This window comes from Eulemur rufifrons, chromosome 9 (genome assembly GCF_041146395.1).
Source record: "Eulemur rufifrons isolate Redbay chromosome 9, OSU_ERuf_1, whole genome shotgun sequence".
Classification (NCBI taxonomy): Eukaryota; Metazoa; Chordata; class Mammalia; order Primates; family Lemuridae; genus Eulemur; species Eulemur rufifrons.
In genome coordinates this window covers 32,572,175-32,595,191 of record NC_090991.1, presented here as the reverse complement: position 1 = coordinate 32,595,191, position 23,017 = coordinate 32,572,175, and the positions used below count along the sequence as shown (strand labels likewise).

The 23,017-nt window shown below is 38.6% G+C and overlaps 2 protein-coding genes across 2 annotated transcripts in view; one reads left to right on the top strand and one right to left on the bottom strand.

The window, feature by feature from the left end:
* Positions 1-19,607, bottom strand: part of MBTD1 (mbt domain containing 1) — a 60,326-nt gene extending 40,719 nt beyond the window's left edge. The window contains exons 1-4 of the mRNA XM_069482376.1: positions 19,418-19,607; positions 18,722-18,785; positions 14,864-14,953; positions 8,272-8,411 (exon numbers count right to left, since the gene is read on the bottom strand). The gene's annotated coding sequence lies outside the window, so the exon portion shown is untranslated. The remainder of the gene's footprint in view (positions 1-8,271; positions 8,412-14,863; positions 14,954-18,721; positions 18,786-19,417) is intronic.
* Positions 19,608-20,058: 451 nt separating this feature from the next.
* The window catches only part of UTP18 (UTP18 small subunit processome component), a 37,571-nt gene continuing 34,612 nt past the window's right edge, over positions 20,059-23,017 (top strand). Inside the window, exons 1-2 of the mRNA XM_069482377.1 lie at positions 20,059-20,507; positions 22,077-22,186. Coding sequence (XP_069338478.1) covers positions 20,115-20,507; positions 22,077-22,186 — 503 coding nt within the window. The 5' untranslated portion in view covers positions 20,059-20,114. The remainder of the gene's footprint in view (positions 20,508-22,076; positions 22,187-23,017) is intronic.

Here is a 23,017-nt window from a genome sequence, read left to right as displayed (position 1 = left end):
CTCCTCCCGAATAGCTGGGACTATAGGCATGCACCACCAAGCCCGGCTAATTTTTTCTATATATTTTTAGTTGTTCAGCTAATTTCTTTCTATTTTTAGTAGAGACGGAGTCTCACTCTTGCTCAGGCTGGTCTCGAACTCCTGAGCTCAAACGATCCGCCCACCTCGGCCTCACAGAGTGCTAGGGTTACAGGCGTGAGCCACCGCGCCCGGCCTGTTAACATTTTTTTAAAAAAGTACCAAGATCAAATTATGTTTGGGAAATTTTCCTTACTTCAAGATCTTTTGGAACCTTTAATATGCTTATGAACATTGTGATGATTAAAGAGGGATATATAGTATGCCACCTTTTCCAAAACATCTTGAAGGACTAATGTCTTAGGGAAATGTTCTCTGATTTTTTCCATGCTTCTGGCACACAAAGAAAATGATCATCTGTATAACACAAGGGGAAGAAGCCCCTGGGATGCACCCGGCCTAAGGCCTCTGACTGTCCCAAGTAATGCAGGGAAGAGTATCTTGACATACTCCTAATTCAGGGCATGCTAGTTGGGAAGCTGAGATTCTACTTATGGAGTGCCATTCTCTAAGTATTTTTTTTCTCACGTTTATATAGAATACTATTAAATCACATCTGTAAACTGTAATTGATTCACACCATGTACAAGTTATCATTTATTTACCATGGGGGAGCTTAACTGGAAACTCCTGCATTACACCAAAACCCCTGAAAGAGGCTGCAACTTCAATGACAGTCTGGGGGGTGGAAAACCTGAGTATCTGCAAAGAGGACCTATGAGGGAGCCTTTCCTGTCCACGCTCTGAGTGGAGAGGTTTCTCTGGGATTTTGTAATCACAGGCCTGCCCTCATAAGTAACTGTCAGGTTGTAATTTTCCCTCCCCTCTATGGTCAGGAAATCCCCAGGCCAAGAAATTAAAGTGGTTGCAGACTACTAGTGCTCCTTCATAGCCAGCAGAAGCAATCCTAAATTATATCATGAAATAGTCACCTACAATTCAGGCCTTTCAACATTCCCACAGACTTTATCAAATGTGAGTATACAGTCAAACATCAAATGTAATAAGCAATCCACTGTGAACAAGTGTCAGCAGAAATAAATTAAGAATACCAAGTACTTTGGGCACCGGAATCGTCAGAGACAGAATATAAAATAAACCATACATGAACTGTTTAAGACGAAATAAAATACTATCGAAAAATGAGCCAAAGTATAAAACAAACAACAACTCATTAGACAAGACTAAAAAGAATTAGAAAAACAGAAGATAAATGTTAAGAAAAACACCCAAAACACAGCAAAGAAAAATAGGAAAATGGAAAATAAGAGGTTAAAATAAAAGGATAAAATGTAAAGATCTAATAAATGTCTAATAAGGATTCTTAAAGGAGAGAATATGGAGAAGAGAGAAAGGTAATGAATGCTGAATGAGATACTGGCTGAGAATTTTGTAGAAATGAGAACATGAATTCACAGATAGAACTATAATACAAATTAAGGACAACAAAAAGATAACCACATCTAAACAGATTACAGTAAAACTGCAGAACACCAAACAGAAGATTTAAAAAGTAATCAATCAGCACGATGAAGCTCAGTAGTCAACAAATCCAACTCAGGGACACTTAGTCCGATCAGTTGCTTAGCACCTAATCATTTAATATGAGTAGACAGGCAAGGATCGCTGATCATTTGAGAAACGCCTCTAAGAATGTGAAAGACTGAAAGAAATCTCTGGGGAAAAAAGAATCTGTAAGAAACGGAAGCAATGCAGGGAACAAAAGAAAACTTCAAAAGATATAACTAATTCTTCAGGGATGTAAGAATAGGATACTATCAGAGAACGAGATAGATCTCGGAATTTAAAAACAAAAGAGGTAAACAATAAATTCAATAAATGAATGACAAAGTCAAGGAAATCTTTCAAAAAGCATGCCTGTGTATATACATGAGACAAAAACCTGTACAAGAGGAAAAAAATAAGAGTTCAATTTAAAAGATCGAAAATCCAATTAATAGAGATAGTCAAGAAAGAGAAAATAGATGGAAAAAAGTTATATAAAAGAAAGAAATATAAAAAGAAAATCCCAGGACCAACATATAGTTTCTATACGTAAAGAGACCACGTAAGCCCAGCTTAATGACTTAAAAAAAATCTATACCAAGGTGCATCATTATAACAATTTCAGAACTCTGCCAATAAAGATACTAAAAGCTTCAATACTATGCCCACATAAAAAGAGACGGCAATTGGAGTATCAGTGGGCTTCTCAACAGCAAGACTGAAAAAAGTAATACCTTCAAACTTCTAAAGGAAAAAAATTCTTATCAGAAGATTTATACTCAAAGCTCCAAGTGAAAATTAATGAAATTAAAAAAGGAAAAAAGAAAAAAATGGAAGCAAAAGCTGCTTCTTTGAGAAGATCAATAAAATCAATAAACTTCAATCAGAGATAGGAAAAAAGAGACAAATTTTCCAATATCGTGAATGAGAGAAGTGACATTCCACTATATATTCTACAGATGTTAAAAGGGCAATAAGAATGTTACCAAGTACCTTATGCCAAGGTGCATCATTATAACAATTTCAGAACTCTGCCAATAAAGATACTAAAAGCTTCAATACTATGCCCACATAAAAAGAGACGGCAATTGGAGTATCAGTGGGCTTCTCAACAGCAAGACTGAAAAAAGTAATACCTTCAAACTTCTAAAGGAAAAAAATTCTTACAGAAGATTTATACTCAAAGCTCCAAGTGAAAATTAATGAAATTAAAAAAGGAAAAAAGAAAAAAATGGAAGCAAAAGCTGCTTCTTTGAGAAGATCAATAAAATCAATAAACTTCAAATCAGAGATAGGAAAAAAGAGACAAATTTTCCAATATCGTGAATGAGAGAAGTGACATCACTATATATTCTACAGATGTTAAAAGGGCAATAAGAATGTTACCAAGTACCTTATGCCAATAAATTTGACAACTTGGATGAAATGGACACATTCTTTGAGATATACAAACTCAAATGTCATTCATAAAGAAAGAGATACCTGAATACCACCGTATCTATTCAAGAAATTAAATTTGTACTTACAAATCTTCCCACAAAGAAAACTCCAGGCCCAGAGAGCTTCATTGGGGAATTCTACTTTGGAAATATTATTGATTCTACATTGACACTTCCAAAAATTTAAAGAGGATGGAACAGTTTCCAACTCCTTCTATTATGCCCAGCATTACTTTGATCCCCAAACCAGACAAAGCCATTACAAGAAAAGCACAGAACAATATCCCTTATGAACACAGGATGCAAACATTTTTAAGAAAATTTTAGCAAACTAAACCTAACAATATATTAAAAAATATATATATAGCATGACCAAGTGGGTTTCTTCCAGGAATGCAAAACTAATTCAACATTTGAAAATCAATAAACTCACCATATTAACAGACTAAAGAAAGAAAAGCCACATGATCACCTCAAGAGATGCAGAAAATACATTTGACAAAATTCAACATCGATTCCTGATAAAACCCTCAGTAAGCCAGGAACAGTAAACTTGCTCACCTGATACAGAGCATTTAGGAAAATCCTGAAGCTAGCATGGTACTTAACGGTGAAAGGCTGCATACTTTCCCCCTAAGATTGGGACATTGGGTATGTCTGCTTTGGGCACTTCTATTCAACACTGTACTAGAGGCACAAACCATTGCAATAAGGCAAGAAAAAGAAATAAAGGACTCCAAATTGGAAAGCAAGGAGTAAATACGTCTTTATTTCCAGAAATACTACATAATTGTCTACGTGGAAAACCTGATGGTATCTATGAAAAGCTATTTGGGCTAATAAGTGACTTTAGCAAGGTTGGAGTACAGATTATTAATATACAAAATCAGTTGTGTTTCTAAATACTAGCAACAAACAACCAGAAATTGAAATTTAAAAACACAATTTATAATAGTACAAATGTTGCTCAAAGAATTAAAGAAAGAACTAAACAAATGGAGAAATGTATCATGTTCATGGATCAGGAAAATTAATATTGTTAAAATGCCAATCCTTTCCAAATTGATTTACAGATTTAACACAATCCAATGACAATCACAGCAGATTTTTTGGTAAAAATTGATAACCTGATTCTAAAATTTCACATGAAACTGCAAAGGACCTAGAATAACCAGAACAGATTTCAAAAGAACAAAGTTCAAAGACTTAGGCTTCCTAACTCCAAGATATATTACAAAGCTACAGTAAAGAAGACAGGGGGATTTCAGAATGAATATAGACAGAGCCACAAAGCAGAAACAGATCAATATTGTATATATAGTCAACTGACTTTTCTTTTCTTTCTTTCTTTTTTTTTTTTTTTGAGACAGAGTCTTCCCCTCTCTCTGCCCAGGTAGAGTGCAGTGATGTCATCATAGCTCACTGCACCCTCAAACTCCTGGGCTGAAGCTATCCTCCTGTCTCAGCCTCCTGAGTAGCTGGGACTATAGGTGCACGCCATGATGCCTAGCTAATATTTCTATTTTTAGTAGAGATGGGGGTCTCATTCCTTCTCAGGCTGGTCTCCTGAGCTCAAGTAATCCTCCCACCTCAGCCTCCCAGAGTTCTAGGATTATAGGTGTGAGCCACCACACCAGGCAGTCAGTCAACTGACTTTTCACAAGGATGAAAAAAGGCAATTTAGTGGAGAAAAAACAGTCTTTGAACAAATGGTGCTGAAACAATGAGCTATTCATATGCCAAAACCAAAAAACCCCTTTGATCCATACCTCACATTGCATATAAAAATTAACTAGAAATGGATCATAGACATAAATCTAAGAGTTACAACTATAAAACTTCTCAAAAAAACTCATGACCTTGGGTTAAGCAAAAAGTTTTTAGCTATGACATCAAAAGTATGATCCATAAAAGAAAAAAACCTGATAAACTAGACATCATCAAAATAAGAACTTCTGCTCTTTGAAAGACAATGTTAAGAGAGTAAGACAAGCATAGACTGGGAGAAAATATTTGCAAATTGTCTACCTGATGAAGGATTTGTATCTAATACAAAAAGAAGTATCAAAACTCAATGACACCACTGCACTCTAGCCAGGGCTACAGAGCGAGGCTCTCAAAAAACAACAAAAACCCCAAAAACCCTTGATGACTGAAACAACTCAATTAAAAAAATACACACAAAAGATCTAAACAGACAATTCAAAGAAGATATACAGACAGCAAATAAAGATATGAAAAGATGCTCAACTTCATTGGTCAAATGCAAATTAAAACCATGAGATACTGTTGTTACACATCTATTAGAATGGCTAAAATTACAAAAAACTATAGCGTGGCAAATGGAACTCTCATACACTGTAGATAGGAATGTAAAATGATACAAGTGCTTTGGAAAACAGGCAGTTTCTTAAAAAGCTTAACATATACCACCTACCACCCATTCCACTCCTAGGTATGTAACTAAGAGAAATGAAAGCGTATGTCTACCCAAAGACACACACACACACACATATATATATATAAATGGTCCTAATCTCAAAGTGGAAATAACCTAAATGTCCATCAACAAGAGACCGAATAAACAAATTAAGGTATATCCATACAATGATTTCATTTTGCTACTCAGCAATAAAAAGGAATGAATTATTAATACACACAACATGGATAAACCTCGAAATATATTATAAGTAAAAGCCAAGCAGAAACCATGCGGGGGCCAGGGTGGGAAGGAGTTAAAAGGAGAGTGAGGAAATTTTTGGAGATAATAGATATAGGTTCATTGTCTAGATTGTGATGATGGTTTCCTGAGTGTATACCTATGTCAAAACCTACCAAACTGTACACTTTAAAATATGTGTAGTTTAATTTTGTCAAATTTTACTTCAGTAAAGCTATTTAAAAAAATCTATATCCAGCCAAATTATCAACGAATTCTAATGGTAGAATAAAGACATCTTCAGATATTGTCCCTGAAGCTCCTTCAAAAAACTTAGCTCCCATGTTCACTTTTTCTCAGAAAATTATTACTAGAAGATATGCTTCATTATAACATCAAAGTAACCAAGAAAAAGGAAGAAGACTGATTTAGGAACTATATGGTCCAACACAGGACAGAGGTAAAGGGAATTTCTAAGGCAGTAAGAAAGGGATATCTCAGGATTACAGCTGTACGGCAACTCTAGAAAGCAATCAGACCATATCAGAGGAGGATGGATGATGGCTCTGGAAGGGCTCTAGGAATAAAATGAATCTTTGACAGTTTATTGGAGCATGTGAAAAAAGGCAATAGACGCTCTAACACCGACCAAATGAAACAAAGAGACAATTATCAACTTCAGGAAAAAAGTTGTATCAGAAAAGGAAAAAGTACAATGGCTGAACAGCAAATATTATCTATCCTATGTATTATATAAACACTAATGATTTAATCAAAATTCGTGATGTAAGATGTAAGATGATGACACTTACATCACGTGGGTAAATGTGAAAAGAAGGTGATTTCTCATTTCCCAATAAGATTAAAAAACAGAAGCAAATTTTTTGATCAACTTGAATAAAACCAGCTTGGGGATGGAGGTAAAAAGAGCAAATGTCTACTTATATCAACTGAGTGATACATTTTTTATTTTTCATAAAGCTTAATTTATTAAATTTAAATTACTGTTCCCTATTATAAGATCATGTCCTTTCTATTTTCTTTAAGGATAGTAATAGGATTTTACTATAAAATATTTAACTTTTTACCTAGAAATTATATCTTATAGAAGTTCCAATAATACAAAGAACATCTGGATACCCTTTACCATGACTGACCAATTATTACCATTTTGCCCCATTTATTCCTTTATTTTTTGTACCTCAACCATTTGTGAATACGTGACATGCTTCAAGCCCTTTTACCTCTAAATCAGGGCTAGAAGCATAGCTCAGGGTTTCTCAACCTTGGCTATACTGACATTTTGCGCCAGATAATGCTTTGCTGTGGGGAACTAGCCTATGCAATATAAGATGTCTAGTATCAGCCGGGCGCGGTGGCTCACACCTGTAATCCTAGCACTCTGGGAGGCCGAGGCGGGTGGATTGCTCAAGGTCAGGAGTTCGAGACCAGCCTGAGCGAGACCCCGTCTCTACTAAAAATAGAAAGACATTATATGGACAACTAAAAATCTATATAGAAAAAATTAGCCGGGCATAGTGGCGCATGCCTGTAGTCCCAGCTACTCGGGAGGCTGAGGCAGTAGGATCGCTTAAGCCGAGGAGTCTGAGGTTGCTGTGAGCTAAGCTGACGCCACGGCACTCACTCTAGCCTGGGCAACAAAGTGAGACTCTGTCTCAACAAAAAAAAAAAAAAAAAAAGATGTCTAGTATCATTTCTGGCAGTTAACACTCCCTTTACTCCCTTGTGACAAACAAAAATGCCTCCAGGCATTACCAAATATCCCCTGGGAGACAAAACCACCCCAGTTGAAAACTGTGCCTCTCCTAATAATACAGACATTCTCTTACATAATCACAGGTCAGCTATTATCTTCAAGAAATTTAACATTAACCCAATACTTTCATCTAAGCTACCATCCATATTCCAGTTTTATCAATTGACTGAGTAACATCCTTTGTGAGACTTTTTCTCCAGTCCAAGATCACATATTTTATTTGTCATGTCCTAGTCTTTAAATCTGGAAGGAGTCTTTGTCTTTCTTAATGTTTGCTGTCTTGGCTGGGAGTGGTGGCTCATGCCTTGTAATCCTAGCACTCTGAGAGGCCAAAGCTGGAGGACTGCCCGAGCTCAGGAGTTCGAGACCAGCCTAAGCAACAGCAAGACTCATCTCTACAAAAAATAGAAAACTTAGCTGGGCGTCACGGTGCGTGTCTGTAGTCCCAGCTACTCAGGAGGCTGAGGCAGAAGGATTGCTTGAGCCCAGGAGTTGGAGGCTGCAGTGAGCTATGATGACACACCACTGCACTCCACCTGGGGCGACAGAGTGAGAACCGTATCTCAAACAACAAAGACCCCAAAAAACAAAACAAAACAAAAAAGAAACCAAAACCCCCCCCACCCAAAACAAAACATTTGATGTCTTTTAAGAATGCAGCCCCTTCCTTTAAAAAAAAAAAAACACAAACTTTTTTTTAAGAAGTTATAGATTTACAGAAAAACTGAAAACAGTACAGAGTTCCCATGTACCCGTTTCCCTTTTAACATCTTACATAGTCTATACTTTATTCACATTTCTTTTATTTTTACCTAATGTTCTTTTTCTGTTCCAAGATCCTACATTACATTTAGTCATCATGAATCTTCACATGTAAGTCTTCATTACATAAGTCATCGTAAGACTCCTCTGGGTAGTGAAAATTCCTCAGGTTTTCCTGTTCTTTGATGACCTGAACAGTTTTGAGGAATATTGGTCAGGTATTTTGTTGACTTCTACTGAGATTTGTCTGATAGTTTCCTCATGACTGAGCTGGGGTTATGTTTCTGGGAAGTGCATTGCGAAGTGCCACTTGTATCACATCATACCCAGGATTCATACTACCAACATGACTTATCACTGTTGATGCTGACCGTGATCATCTGATTGAGGCAGTATTTATCAGGTTTCCCTACTGGGAAGTTACCCTTATTCCCTGCCATACTGGACTCTCTGGAAGAAAGTGACTATGTGCAGCCCACACTTAAGGAGCAGGCAGTTATGCCTCCCTCCTTGAGAACGGAGTATTTACATAAACTAGTTGGAATACTTCTGCACAGATTTCCTCCCTTTTTTGAAAAAATTAGAATGACCTTGTTTTGGTTTGTGATTTTCTCATGATTAGTTTCAAGTTGTACTACCTAACCGATGCTGTCTTTCTCAGAGTATCAAATCCAGAGGCACGATGTTCATCTGCCCCCTTGTTGCTTCCCTTATTTGATCGCCTGCTCTAGGTATGGTCTGGTTTCTCCGCTGCACTTTTACTGTTTTCCTTCTTTTAATAAGCAATCTGTGAGGAGACATTTAAAGACCATGCAAATATTCTGCTCGTCAAAATCTGACTCCAGAGTTAGCATCTAATGATGATACTTGCCCAATCTTTAAGTAACTGTGATGATTTTCCAACCTCAGCATTCCCTCTTTAGTCATTACTCAGCATTTTTCTGTAACGAACAGCCCTCTTTTTCTCTTATTTATGTATTCATTTATTATGGGTATCAACCCATAGATTTATACTTTTCAATGTTTTCAATTCATTATTGTGCTTAATTATTTGGGGGCTCAAACTGTCCCAGACTGGGCCAGTGGGAGGCCCTTCAAGCCGACCAACTCCTGTTGTCATTCTGATGTGCCTTATCATTTTTTGAGCAATTCCTTACTTTCTGGCACAAGATATTCCAGGCATATCTTATAATCATTTCTCTGTCCCAGCCCTGGAATCAAATATTTCTCCAGAGAGCTTTGGTTTAAGTGGGGAATGATTTTAGAAATAAAGATCTAGATGCTCCATGTGCTCCTTGCTATTGGGAAGGTCTTTGCTTCTGGGTGTTTGCAGTGGACAGAGTAAGAATATATACACACATGTGACATATGTATACACATATATATTTTAGAAAATTATGAATTCATACTTAAACCTCCAGTTCCAATCATTCCCACAGGGCTTTTTTCTCACTTTCCCACGTCATATTTGTGTCTCCTCTTCCACAGTGAAAACGCCGGCTCACAACAAAATCAACATATCCACTCATTTGATCAATCCTTTGATACATCTGAATAGTTACAGAAGCACTACATCTGTACCACTACAAAACCAAATCAGTATTTCTTTGCAGTCACTTTTCCCCAGACCAAGGAACAGTATTGAGTTTAAGAGTTATCTGGATTATTTATTTCCCCTTCTTCAGTGTGGTTATGTTGCTCATTTGAAATAAGTTGTGTTTGGTTTGCTTTTGGTTTTCAGTCTCTCCCATCATCATCCTTATTGAATTAATTTCATTTTTGGGGGACTATCTGGAAAATCATCATGCTTGCAAAAACAAAGAACTACACAGAAAGACATAACTTAAACAAATGTCATTTCCTTCTCTGCCTCACCACCCACCCTTGTGAGTGGGTAACCAACTTTTTTGCCTTCTGGTTCCCCCTTCTTGTGTAAGTTTTGAAAAAGTAAACAGGTATACGTACAGGAGTATGTATGTTTTGTCATTTCCTCTTCTTTCTTGTGAACATACAATACGATGTTCCTTAATTTCAAGGTCAAAGTGCAGCGCCCTTTTGCTTTTTGCAATTTTTTTTGGTATGGGACCTACTAAAGTTTTCCTAATATATGGACAATTTTTGTGAATATTCTGTGTTTAAAGAGACTATATTCTCTATTCTTAAGAACATACATGAAGATCTGCTTTATTACGGTGTTTGGATCTTTTATATTCTTATTTATCCACTATACCTATCTTGTGCTAAGTGTCAAAGTCTCCTATTTTTAGTGTTTCTATTTCCTAGAGTTTTTGCTTTATACAGATTGTTGCTGTGTTTTTTGGTGCATGTTTATTTACAAATGTTATCTCTTTGTTGTGAATCACGATTTTTAGCATTGTAACTATTCCTCCTTTGTCTCATTTAATGCTTTTTTGGTTTGACTTCTACTTTGGTATCAGCACTGTTAATCCTGCATTCTCCTGGCTTCTATTTGCCTGGTTTATGTTTGTCCATCCTTTTAATTTTAGCCTTTGTGAGGGTTTGTTGTTATAAAGTTGGGTTTTGATTTTTGAGCCAATTTTAAAAATCTTTCTCTTTTGATTGGGGAGAGAGATCTCATTGATATGTTTAATCTCCATTCTGTCATACTATTTTATAATTACTGTGTGCATTATGTAATATCTACCATTTTTTTCCCCATTCCAGGATGGTTTTTTCTGTCCCTTTAAAAATTTCTCAGTGTTTTGGAAGGCTTGTATTTTTTTTCCCTAGTACTTATCTTTGTGTTAACATCTTTTATAGTACCTAGTATCTTTTTTCTTACCTAATGTTTTCTATTTGGTCTTTCCATTTTAGATGGTTTCCTCTGACTCCCTTATAATAAACTACAGTTATTAATCTCATTCTAGGTTTCTTTTTCTTTCCCTTTCCCCTCCTGTTTTTTAGTTGCATTCTTTGTATTTTTTCAGAACATAGAATCTTTATGTACTATTCTATCTGTGTCCCTACTCTTGGTTTTAATCTTAGCTCAGAAAGATACATAAAATAGTTACTGCCAGTCTTTTTGCACAACATTTCCCGAACATTTTTTAGATGAAGCTCATTTTTTAAGTTTCCTTAGGAAGGGTGAGTATAGTATCCCCTGAGTTCCTGCACATTCCAAACTGTTTTTCTATAGTTTCGATACCTGAAGGACAGGTGGCTAGACAAAAACCGTTGGTTAACAGTTACTTTTCTTATGCTACCCCACTGTCTTGCTTTTTATGTTGCTTTTGAGAAATGTGATACTAGCATAATTCTCTTGCCCTGTAAATCACTTCATCTTTTTGCCTGAAGACCCTCAGAATTTTGCTGTATCTTTACAATCATATAACTTCACTAGGATATATCCCGGAATGTATCTTCTGATATGAACTTTTGATGTATAGATTTAGGTCTCCTTTCATTTTCAGAAAATTTTCTTGGATTATAGTTTTCAGTGTTTTTATTATTTTTTCTTCTTAAAGAACATCAATTACATACATAAGACTTGTGATCGGTCTTCCATTTCAACTTTCTATCAATCAAAAAAAATCTCATTTTCATTCTCTTGCTTGTTTTCCTGCTTTTCAACACCTTTTATTAAATTTGCATTTGAATCTGCCGGTGTGAAACTTAAGAATTAGCTTTCATTACTGATACAATTTTGTTTTTTCTTCTTGAGTTTAATCTATTTTAAGGTCATTTCTCCATGCTTTTTGTTCCTTTCTGTTCTGAATTTTTTGTTTCAAAATATTTCTTAACGTTACTTATCATGTCTCCAAACATTGGTTTTAGGGTGTTTAATTTTTTCACTTTATGTTAGTGTTCTCCTGCTGTGTGTGTGTGTGTGTGTGTGTGTGCGTGCGTGTGTGTTTTGGATGGGTAGATTTTCCTTAGTTGAAATGCTTTTATTCATATATTTCTGCTTATTTTTATAGTAGTTCTATATGGATATAATCCATTCTTTTCTATTCCTGTTGATTTCATGTTGAGAGTTCCTAGTACAAGAACACTCTCTTTTCTGAGTTTTTTTTTTCTTTTTCTGAAGAATTTTTCCTCTTTTTCTTCATTGCCGTATCTCTAAAACTTTGTCTTCACCCTCTCCCTATGAAGCAATGCTTTTAATTTAAGATTATCAATTCTGGTACTGCTTACCTTCAAGCTCTTCTCTATCTAGAGCTATGACCTATTAAACTCCAGACCTCTGTTCAGTGTTTTGGAACTTCTTGTGGATTTTCTCTTTCTTGGGGTGGTTTTCTGTATTTTATTTATTTAGTTTATTTCTCTACCTGTAAGTACCCATAAATTTTTACTTATAGGTAGAGAAATAAACCAAATTTATGAACTGAACTCTTATTATTTCTCTACTTTTAGGTAAATTTGAAGATTGTGGTGACCTATTTCGTGGTCATGCTGAAGGCATGGGTGGTATGTGATTTATATGTGCTCCTTGTTAGTTTTACAGGTTTATAGCAAGGTAGGTGGGAAAGCTGGATCAGGCTGCTGGCATTATTCTCCACAGAAGCCTACACATACACATTAAGTAGTATATTAAAAATTATCTTAAATATATTGCTTTTGCCATTTTCTGAAACACTTTACCTGTCATCAGATTCATGTTTTCTGTCATCTAACACAGTTTTCCAGAGTAAGTTGTCTTCATTTTCATCTAATTTGCTTCAGAAACACATTTTGTCCTATAGGAGTTTATTTGTAAACTCTATAATAACCTTGGACCATTTTTGCTGGTGATCTGTGAAAGATCTGTTATGATTATTATTACAACTAATATTTATAGCATGCTTAGCATGCATCAGGCACATTCTAAGCACTTAATACATAACAATGCATTTAATCCTGACAATGTGTATTACTCCCATTTTACAGATGAGGAAGCAGTAGCCCAAATAGGCTGAGGAACTTTTCCAAGACCATACAGATACAATGAACACTAATAACATGAGTCACAGGAATAATCTTAAAATTTAAATTTTAATTTCCCTTCTGTTTTTTCCTTAATATTGGTTCTGTCAGCTAACCTCTGTAAGCATAGAAAACCAGCATCATATAAGGTTGTTTCAGGTAATGTGCCCTCTTGAACATTTCTGCTTTTCAAAATAAAACTGAAAATCACATCAGATGACTACTTAAGATCTCAAATATAAGATGACGGGATGATTGCAGGTGCAGAAATCTTGCTTTATATTTGGGTATATATGGTAACTCCTTATTCACCACAAAGGAAGTCAATAGATAATGTCTAAAATTCATGCCATAAAAAAATAAGCCTAATATTTAGAATTATGGAGATAGATACTAGAAGAAAAAGTTGAAAGAATGAAAGTAGTTGTCTCACCAGAGCTGAATTGGGGTGAGAAAAAGACTGCTGCAAAAGACCCTTTTGGGGAGTACTTTTAGCATTGTTTAAAATACAACATAAATATAGCATAGTAAATCACAAAATATAGTATAAGAGATAGTATGACTCACTTTTTATAAAAAGAAACTATGCATTGGCACAGGCATAGATGGATATATCTATGTTTGTTTATATGTGCATTCAGAAACATCCTAGAAGGAACAGCTAAACTTTTAACAGGGTGAGAGCAGGATGTGAAGATGAATCCACCATCCACCTTTTCTGTATTTATTTTTTTTTTCTAAACAGCAAATGTACATGTATAATGAAAAATAAAAGGTTCTTATAGTGACAAAACGTTAAGGGATCATAAATCACAGAATTTCATTTTCCCAGTGTAATTCTCACCTAGATAAACCTTCCTCCCTATGAAATCTACAAAGGAATTAAAAGGTATACCCATTAACTTATGGTATAAGCAACCACAAGTTCCAATAAAATTGTAAACTTCCCTCGTAGAAATCACAGAAAATATGTGAGATTCTAAATAACAGAATAGCATAATTTCAATATTAATACATTCATCAAAAGTTAATCAACTCTTCATTATCGAAACCAATTGGGAGCAGTGGCCCCCATAATTTTCAAAGTTTTATGTTTAGCCATGGAATACATATTTTCTGAAACCTTAAATTTGAATGCTGAATGCATGAGATCACAAAGTTCAAAAATAGAAATACAGAAATTAATAGATATTCTATGATGACTAAACTTAGTAGAAGCTAGAGAGATATTTAGCTCCCTGCAGGACTCTTCCTCATTCCACTATCAGGATGGAAAGCAGGGTGTGGCATAACAATAAAACTCATCAGTGTAAACAGAAATGCCTTCATTCTTCCTAAATTTACTATTATAAGGACAAGAAATGGTAAGGATTTAGGCTTATTGGGTTTTTGTTTCCCACAAGTTCAATGTGAAACAATAAATTCATGTCAATGACACAATCAAGAGGAAACTGAAAGCAGTAATATTCTGAATAACTCACCTAAACGAACTGAAAAGTACTCCCAGGAGAATGACACGAGAGGACAATATTCTATATAACAATATTCTAACATTTAACGCAACAGTGAACAAAAGGAAGCTATTCTTTGATTTACAAGAAATACAAATTTCTACCACTTTGGGTTCAACTTCTGGTTCTATCACTGTTATGACTTTGAGTGTAACAATTACTTGGATCTCAGTTTCCCTCTCTTCTAAATAAGGAAAACATCACTTACCACACAGGATGTATGATAAAATAATTCACATGAATGGACTTTCAGTTCTTCAGAAGAAAGCTATGAATCCTTAAGTATGAACCTGAAAAGCTAATTAAAAATAAGATGACCATATCAAAATTAAGTCTGAATCACACAGCGGCCTAGTGGGTCTATGAGATAATTATCAGCTATCAATTTTACCCATAACAGAATTCATGCTAGGTCTGGGTCTGTAGTACAAATGTGGTTTCAGCAATCAAACAAGATCATTCATTAATATGGTAATATACAGAAAATAAGTTATACAGGTTATTCAGTGTCATGTTGATTTGATACAACCTAAAAATACTTGATATAAAATGATGACATTCTCTTGGTGTTTATCTTTTAAAAATATATTTGGAACTGGTTGCTCAAAAGATACATAATCACTGAACAATATAACACCCTAACTATAGGGTGTTAACGAAACAATTAAAATTGGGTAAAACATATTTATATACACAGGGGGATATTTCTCTGGTATATAATCTGTAACTATCAAATTAAAGTTTTGAAGTCTAAAAGTACAGTAACAGATTATATCAACCAATATTTATTGAGCAATATATACAAATCATTATGCTAAACACCTGAAATATAAAAAAGTATTTTAGACTTCATATGCCTGCTCTACAACTAGACTGTAAGCTGTGGCCAAATAATTGGGCCACAATGATTTAAATAAACTAATGAGTACTGTATATAACCAGTTTTATAAGAATAGGAGTAGGAAATAGATAATATAATGAAAAGGGAAAAAGAAGGGGATTCTGGGAAGACACTTTTAACATTTTAATTATCTTTTCTAGCAGCCTGCATTTTCTCATGCAGTGGTCATCACATTTGAGTGGAGGTTTATGGAAACTTTGGGAGGGAGGCAGGGCTGATGCTCACCCCATATTTCAGATGAGGAAAATGAAGCTCAAAGAGATTAGGCAATTTGCCTAAGATCACAGGTCAGGACTGGCAGAGTCAGAGCTAGAAACCAGCCAGTTTCCTGACTTTGTCCAGAGCTTACTTCTACTACACTAAATTCTAAATTATCAATACTAAAGTGAAAACTAGAAGTGAGCTTGAAAATCTCCTAATGGAGTGATCCCTTAACCAATCTGATAACAAAATTTTCTGGGGCATATATTAAAAATAGATTCCTAGGCCCCACTGCAGCCCTACTAAATAACCTACAGTAGACAGGTTCTATTTTAATAGGAGCCCCAAAGAGGTGATTCTAGTGATTAATTAAGCTTGGAAAATACTGTTCTATAGCTGCATGTCCAGTATGGCAGACATTTGGCTACTTAAATTTACACTGACTAAAACAATAACAAAAAATTGAGTTCTTCAGTCCCATTAGCTATTATTTTAAGTACTCGATAGCCACATGTAGCTAGTGACTACCATACTGGACAGCACAGATATAGGACATTTCCATCATGGGAGAAAGTTCCACTGGACAATGATGATTCCAGACCAATCCTTCAGCTGTGATGAGAAAACTGAGGCACAAGCTCTTGAGCAACAAAGGCCCTGGAGCTAGCTAGTGGCAGAACTGCAACTATAACCTCATCTGTCAGTGCCCTTCCTATTGTATTACATCATTCTACTTCATATTCAAGGTTTGTTCAAATGGGAGTTATTTCCTTTTCACTTTTTCTTGTGGGTTCCAGCAAAGCAAGAAAAGAAATTCTAAATTTGTGTGTGTGTGGGAAATCCTTAAAACAAAGGTTTATTAAAAAAGAATGATTAAATCTAAACCAATTTGCAATTTTTGTATAAAATCAAGTCATCTTGGATAGTGGAGAATACCCTGTTAGGAAACACAGCTTATTTTAACTATTTTAAGTCCTTCCTCTTTTATTGTCTTCATGTTTTCTGTCTTTCTTAGATTTGAAACCCTGAGACTAATGATACATATTAACTGACTTACCCTGAAATTCTAAGTGTGAAAGGTTAAATTTTATGTAGCAAACATTTTAAAGATGAAAAATTGAGAAACAAGGAGCAACCCAAAGAATGTGACTTGTCTAATTTTAGAATGTGGTCACTCAGACTACTGAGCACTCCTGGCTTTTAGTAATAGTGTGGTTTAGTATTTATGATATTAATATGTTGTTTATACTTCTACAGTTTGACCATCTTTTGACCACTATGTTTTAAAACAATTTAAAATAAACTGTTTCATTTTAATTTTCAACATAGTTGAGAGACTAGCATCTGAACATCTAGAAAGATTTAGATAATAAGGTCAACATATAACTAGCCATAAAAAATACATCAATGTCTTCTTCAAAAATAAAACCAGTTGTTCCTGTCTAGTATGTTTAGAATGCAAATGTATCCAAAGGCAGTCAACTATAGTCATGACAGTTCATGTCTAAAGTAAGCAGGCAAACAACTTGGAACTCCATATTAATTAAAAACTTTAAAGACAATTATTCAGCTCCCTTAATCTTTTTTCATCATCTAATGTTCAATCCCATGTTAAATTCTAGTAACTAGATTTAGAAGAAATATTTTATGTCAAAGTTTAAAGTTAAAAATTGGATTAAAAAATATGGCCCAACATATTTTGGGCCGACACTAAGAACAGATTCAAGACAGATGTTGCCATAATTTGCAAGGTACCCATAAGCCTTGAGTATGGGGTGCTATATAAATAGAAGCTACTTGTTATTCAGAGAAGGAGGTGGTGCAGAAAGAGACAGCTATTTTCTTTCTAAACACTCTTTGGTGTTGAGGTAAACAAACAAAAAATAAAATAACAGTCTAAGCACACAAGAGCAAACAAACAGTCTCTAAGTCATAAAAGGGGGAGAGAAAAAAATATCCTCTAACCTTTCAAACAGGAGACTGGGGGCTTAAGATGAAATTTATTTGCTGGCTTTTAGACCAGATGTATTACTTCTACATTGTATCTGTTATGTCTTGACTCCCACTCCACTATATTAGGAAGAGGAAAACATGGGCTCCCAAGATTCTTAAAAACTACTTTTGGGGGCAGCATAGCTCACCAAATGAAGGAGAACTTAGAAAAACACTGACTGACAATAGTTTCAACTGAACTATCTCAGCTACCAAGTGATAAATACTGGTGTATATTAATGTAAGGAATACTAAAAATATTGTAAATGCTAGGCAAATCTAAATTTCAAATCTCATGAAAGAGTTGTTAAACAAAAAAAAAAGGAAATAAAACATTTGGAAGAGGGGCTTGAAGAAAAGACCAGCTTGCAAGGAACACAGGTCAAATGGGTGGAGGGGAAGTGGTTCTTTAGATCATCCCTCTACCAGATGATGCTTCTAACAGCTTCAGTACTATCCCCAGGGGGCAATTTTAGGCATCCTTAGAAAAAGTGATTTAAGTAACGAGCAAATGTGTCCTGTGATAGGAGAACTACAGAGATAATGATGAAATCTTTAACTTCAAAAGGACGCACTAGTGAGAGAAAATAGCCACGAAATCTCTAGATTGTAATTCTCTAGTGAAAATATCAATCATCTTCAGACATATAAACCAGCACACTTGAAACTGACCCAGCAAAGTTTTCAGCTGGCCCTCACTATCTCTCAAACCCTCCTTCCTCCACTTCCCTGCTGTTCTTTCCTGGCACACAAAATATAGGCCAATGAGCAGTGGGTGGGTGAGGAGGATGTGAGAGAAAATTTGAGAAGTAAAAAAAAGGAGCAACTTAACCAGGACATGAATGAGACTGAAGGGTCTAATAAGGGCAGGCAAACAACACTTTAGAACTACTGAAAAACGGAACGGGCTTTCCTGGGCAATAGTGAGCGCTCAGTGTTTGTAGGGGTTTAAGCAGAGGCTAGATTACCTACCACTTGTCACAGAAGCTGCAGAGGGGACGGCTGTTTTGGGTGACCTCTAATGTCTCTTCCGACTCTGAAACGTTAGGATTCTTATTTTACAAAAGAGAACGCAACGTTCACAGAAGCCCACCGACTTGGAACCCTATAAAGAAGCTGCCTTTCAGCTGCTTCCCAAACATCACTCCCACCTCTCTCTCTCCCGCACGTGCCCACCCCGCCCCCTTTCAATATTTCCACCTCCACGTGCAAAATGCCTCGCGGCACTGGCCCCAAGTCGGATAGGCACATTTTCCCAGAAAAGCACCAAAACTATTTCCCTCCCACCCCTCCGGGGAGTGAGGACTCCACTCTCCCACCCTGGGAGGCTAAAAAAGGAAAAGTCTCAGATCCAGTCTTTCTCCCCCAGCCAGAGCAGGGGGCAGGGGCGGGACGCCGAGAAAAACTTTCTTGTCAAATTTTTCTTCCAGAGAGTGGAGGAGATAGAGAGAACACCAACGAGTCCCGGGCGGAGGGGGTGGGGGGAGGGGAACCCCTGAATCGTTTAACGGCTGGTAGGGGGAGGGGGGGCTCTGGAGGTTGAGGGGGCGTGGGATGAAGAAGCAGGCCTGAGAGCGGGGTCAGGGAGCTGCAGGGTTCCTGGGGTCGGGGAGCTGCAGGAGTCCCCCCAACCTGGCACACAAAGCGGCTGCCGCGCTCGGCTCTCACCAGATCCTTTGTGTTTTCCATCAGGGCCTCATGGGTAGGGGTTGTCCGTGCTCCCCGAGCCCGCGGCGCCCCCTCCCCGAGCTGGGGGCAGGTGCCTCTCCCAGGGACTGCGGCGACTACACGGGGCCCCCGGCTGGGCCCAGACCGGTGGCGGCTGCGGCAGCCCCCGGATTTCCCCCCTTTAACTCGGGTGGCCCCAGGATATCAACAACATTAGCATAGCCCTCCCTCCCCAGCGCGCCTGCGCCGTGACCCGCGCCCCGATTGGCCCACTTCCCTACATACCCTCCTCTCTCTCTCTTCCAGCGTGGGACCCTCCGCAGGCTCCGTACTCTACGGACCGTACCAAGACGAAGGGTGGGAACGGTTTTGGGGCTCGTGTTAAGGCGAGCGGTTAAAATCAGAAGGAAGAGTAGAAGTTTCATTCAGTCATTCCAGTTTCTACTCCGGCTTGCTTGCGCTCCTTTCAATATGTTGCAGCTGCGAAGTTGTGCTGGGAAAATTTTCCACTCTAGTCACGCCGCCTCCCCTACACCGGAAGATCGGCCCTCCCGGAGGAACTCCCTCACGGGGAGGGGCTGGAGAGGGAGTGGGAGTTACGTAGGGAGGGAGTGTTGGTCACGTGGCGAGAGGCCGCGCAGGCTCCTTCCGGCCCCCCGGGGCCTCGGCAGCGGCGGAAAGCGAGGCGCCCCGGCGCATGCACAGTGAAGTTCCACGTGAGCGCCTGCGTTTCTTCTCAAACCTAACGATGCCGCCGGAACGGAGGAAACGAATGAAACCCGACCGGAGGGCCGCAGCGAGGCCGAACCGGAAGACCCGAATGAGGCCGGACCGTAGAGCCCGAGCGGGGCCGGGCGGGCCGCCCCGAAAGGCTGCCCCTTCATCCCAGCGGAAACCGCCGGCCCGGGCGGGCGCGGCGGCCGCTGCGGTCGCAGTCGCGGCAGCGGAGGAGGAGAGACGGCTCCGGCAGCGGAACCGCCTGGCGCTGGAGGAGGACAAACCCGCCGTGGAGCGGTGCCTGGAAGAGCTGGTCTTCGGCGACGTCGAGGACGATGAGGACGCGCTGCTGCGGCGTCTGCGGGGCCCGCGGGTGAGGGAGGCCGCGGCGCGCGGGCTAGGCGCGCTCGGGCGGAGCGCGCGGTGGGCGGCGAGGCTCCGAGGGCGGAGCCTGGGCGACCTGCGGCGGCGAGAAACGCTCAGGTGGGAGGGAGCCCAAGAACTCGGGCGCCGAGGGGCGCGGCTGCGCGTCCCTTGCCTCTCGGCGCTAGACTGAAAGTCTCTGGAGGGCGGAGACCGCGCCTTTCTCCGCCCCCGAAGGAGCCGCTGCGTTTGGTATCCCTTTGTTTTGTGCACTGTAGTCGTGAGCATCTTTCGAAGCTAGGCTCCACTATCTACTCCCCAAACTCAGCGTGTTTTTTTAATCACCTCCCGTTATTAATTCCTTGCCGTGATTCAGGAGTTTAGTTTCGTTGATGGAATCAATTTGTGAGCACGGGCCTGGGAACCTGCGTTTTAGAAGTCTCGCCACGTGATTATGGGACACACTTGAGAATGATCGCATATTGTCTATTCAACAAATATTTTCGAGTCTGTTCGGTGCCAGGTGGTCTTCTGGCAATGGCAAACACTGAGTGATTGATTATACTTTTTGCACACTTTTTAATCACTCGTTTTATTCTATACCTGGTTGTTCTTCCAAGATATGGAGTCCTAGGCGTTATTCTAGGCTCTGGAGAAGACACAGCAATGGACAAAACTAACAAAAATCCCTGCCCTCGTGGGTCTTGTGTAGTAGTGGCAGAGACAAGATAAAGGAGTAAAGTAAAATTCAAGTATGTTAAGTGCTGAAGAGAAAAAGAAATTCAGGTAAGGGAGATTATCGTGTGTAGAGGAGGACTGTGAAATTTTAGAGGCCAAGGAAAGCATCACTGAGAAGTACTCAGTGTTCAGTGAATGCTGATCTAGAGTGTCAGCTGATTGCCAGAACCCGGGGGTGCTCATGGGAGAAGCAGCAGCAATCTAGTCGCGAGATAGAGAACTGCTACTGGAAAAATGATGAACCGCGTGACAGTTTTATAGTCAGGAAAAGAAACAGTCTACGGAGGTGGGGTTTGTTGAAATTTCAAACAATTTGTTGATACTACATTGGTAGTAGGCAAGTAGAAATCACTTGGACATTTCTATCGTGGTTTTGAGAAAGCTCAAACTGGCTTCAAGGGGTATTCTGTAGATTTAGGTTTGACAATATGGCATAAAGTTTCATAAGGAAGGAGGTAGTCAAGGTTGCCTAAGAAAAATCGAGATACGTTGGGCACTAGTCTGCCTCTGGTCCTGTAATTTCTGTAGTTCTGGCATTTCTCCTGTTCCTTTTTTCATCTGTCAATACCTTTTGTTCTTACTTGGTCTTTACATTCCAGTATGTTGAGTTTTCTCTGTTCCAGTGTTCCATCCTGCTTTTGCCTTTCCAACCAGTGGTGTCATTCTCTGGTCTCATTTTCTGCTTCTGCCTCCAGCCTTGGCTGTGGTAGCATTCCATCTCATTACTCCATCAGAGGGCCATAAAAAAGCATTCTACAAGCCATGTTACTACAAGGCATGTGTGTGTGCGCTACCATGTGATAGGAAAATTCAGTGTTTGAGGGCATTTTATTTTCTGTAGGTTCAAGGACATGACTCAGGTGACTCAGAAGGGGAGAATGAAGCAAAAGATAATTTTCCGACTCAGAAGAAGCCAGTTTGGGTGGATGAAGAAGATGAAGATGAGGAAATGTAAGTTGCCTAACTTTTCTTCCAGAATCCCTCTGGACACTTTAAAAATCATTCTCTTGACAAACTTGTGATTATGTGAATATTTGAGAAACATCTGAAAGCATAGAAAAGGTCATTCATCGTTCATAACCCCACGACCAAGGAGAAATGATTGTTAGCATGTTGGCATACTTCTGTTTCCTGTCTTTTCTCTTCTGTGCTGTATAGAATAGCTAAGAGAACACAATGTTTGGTGTCAGACCTGAGTTTGCCTTCTAATTTGGCCGGTTCCTATTTGACCATGGGCAAGTTTGGAACCTACCTTTCTTTTATTTGTAAAATGGGCACAATGGTAGTAACTATATCAGGAGGCCGTAGGGATTAAATGAAACAGTACTTGCAGAACTTCTAGTACAGTGCCTGAAATTGAGTAAAGGCTAAAAAAACTCATTAGCACCGTATATACTTTCACGGATGAGAACGTACTGTATACTCAACATTTTGCTAGAGTGCCTAGAGTGCCATGGCATCAGCCCAGCTCACAGGAACCTCAAACAGTTCTCCTGCCTCAGCCTCCTGAGTAGCTGGGACTACAGGCACACCACCATGCCCGGCTTATTTTTTTCTGTTTTTAGTAGAGATGGGTCTCGTTCTTGCTTGGGCTGGTCTTGAACTCCTGACCTCAAGCAATCTTCCTGCATCCGCCTCTCAGAGTGTTAGGATTACAGGAGTGAGCCTTTTCTATTTTTTCAGACTTTGTCAATTTGATGGTGGGAAGTAGCTCTGCCTCATTGGAGAAAACATTTTTGTTTTTAGTCACTGGCATTAGTTACAAGTATTCTTTGTTATGTC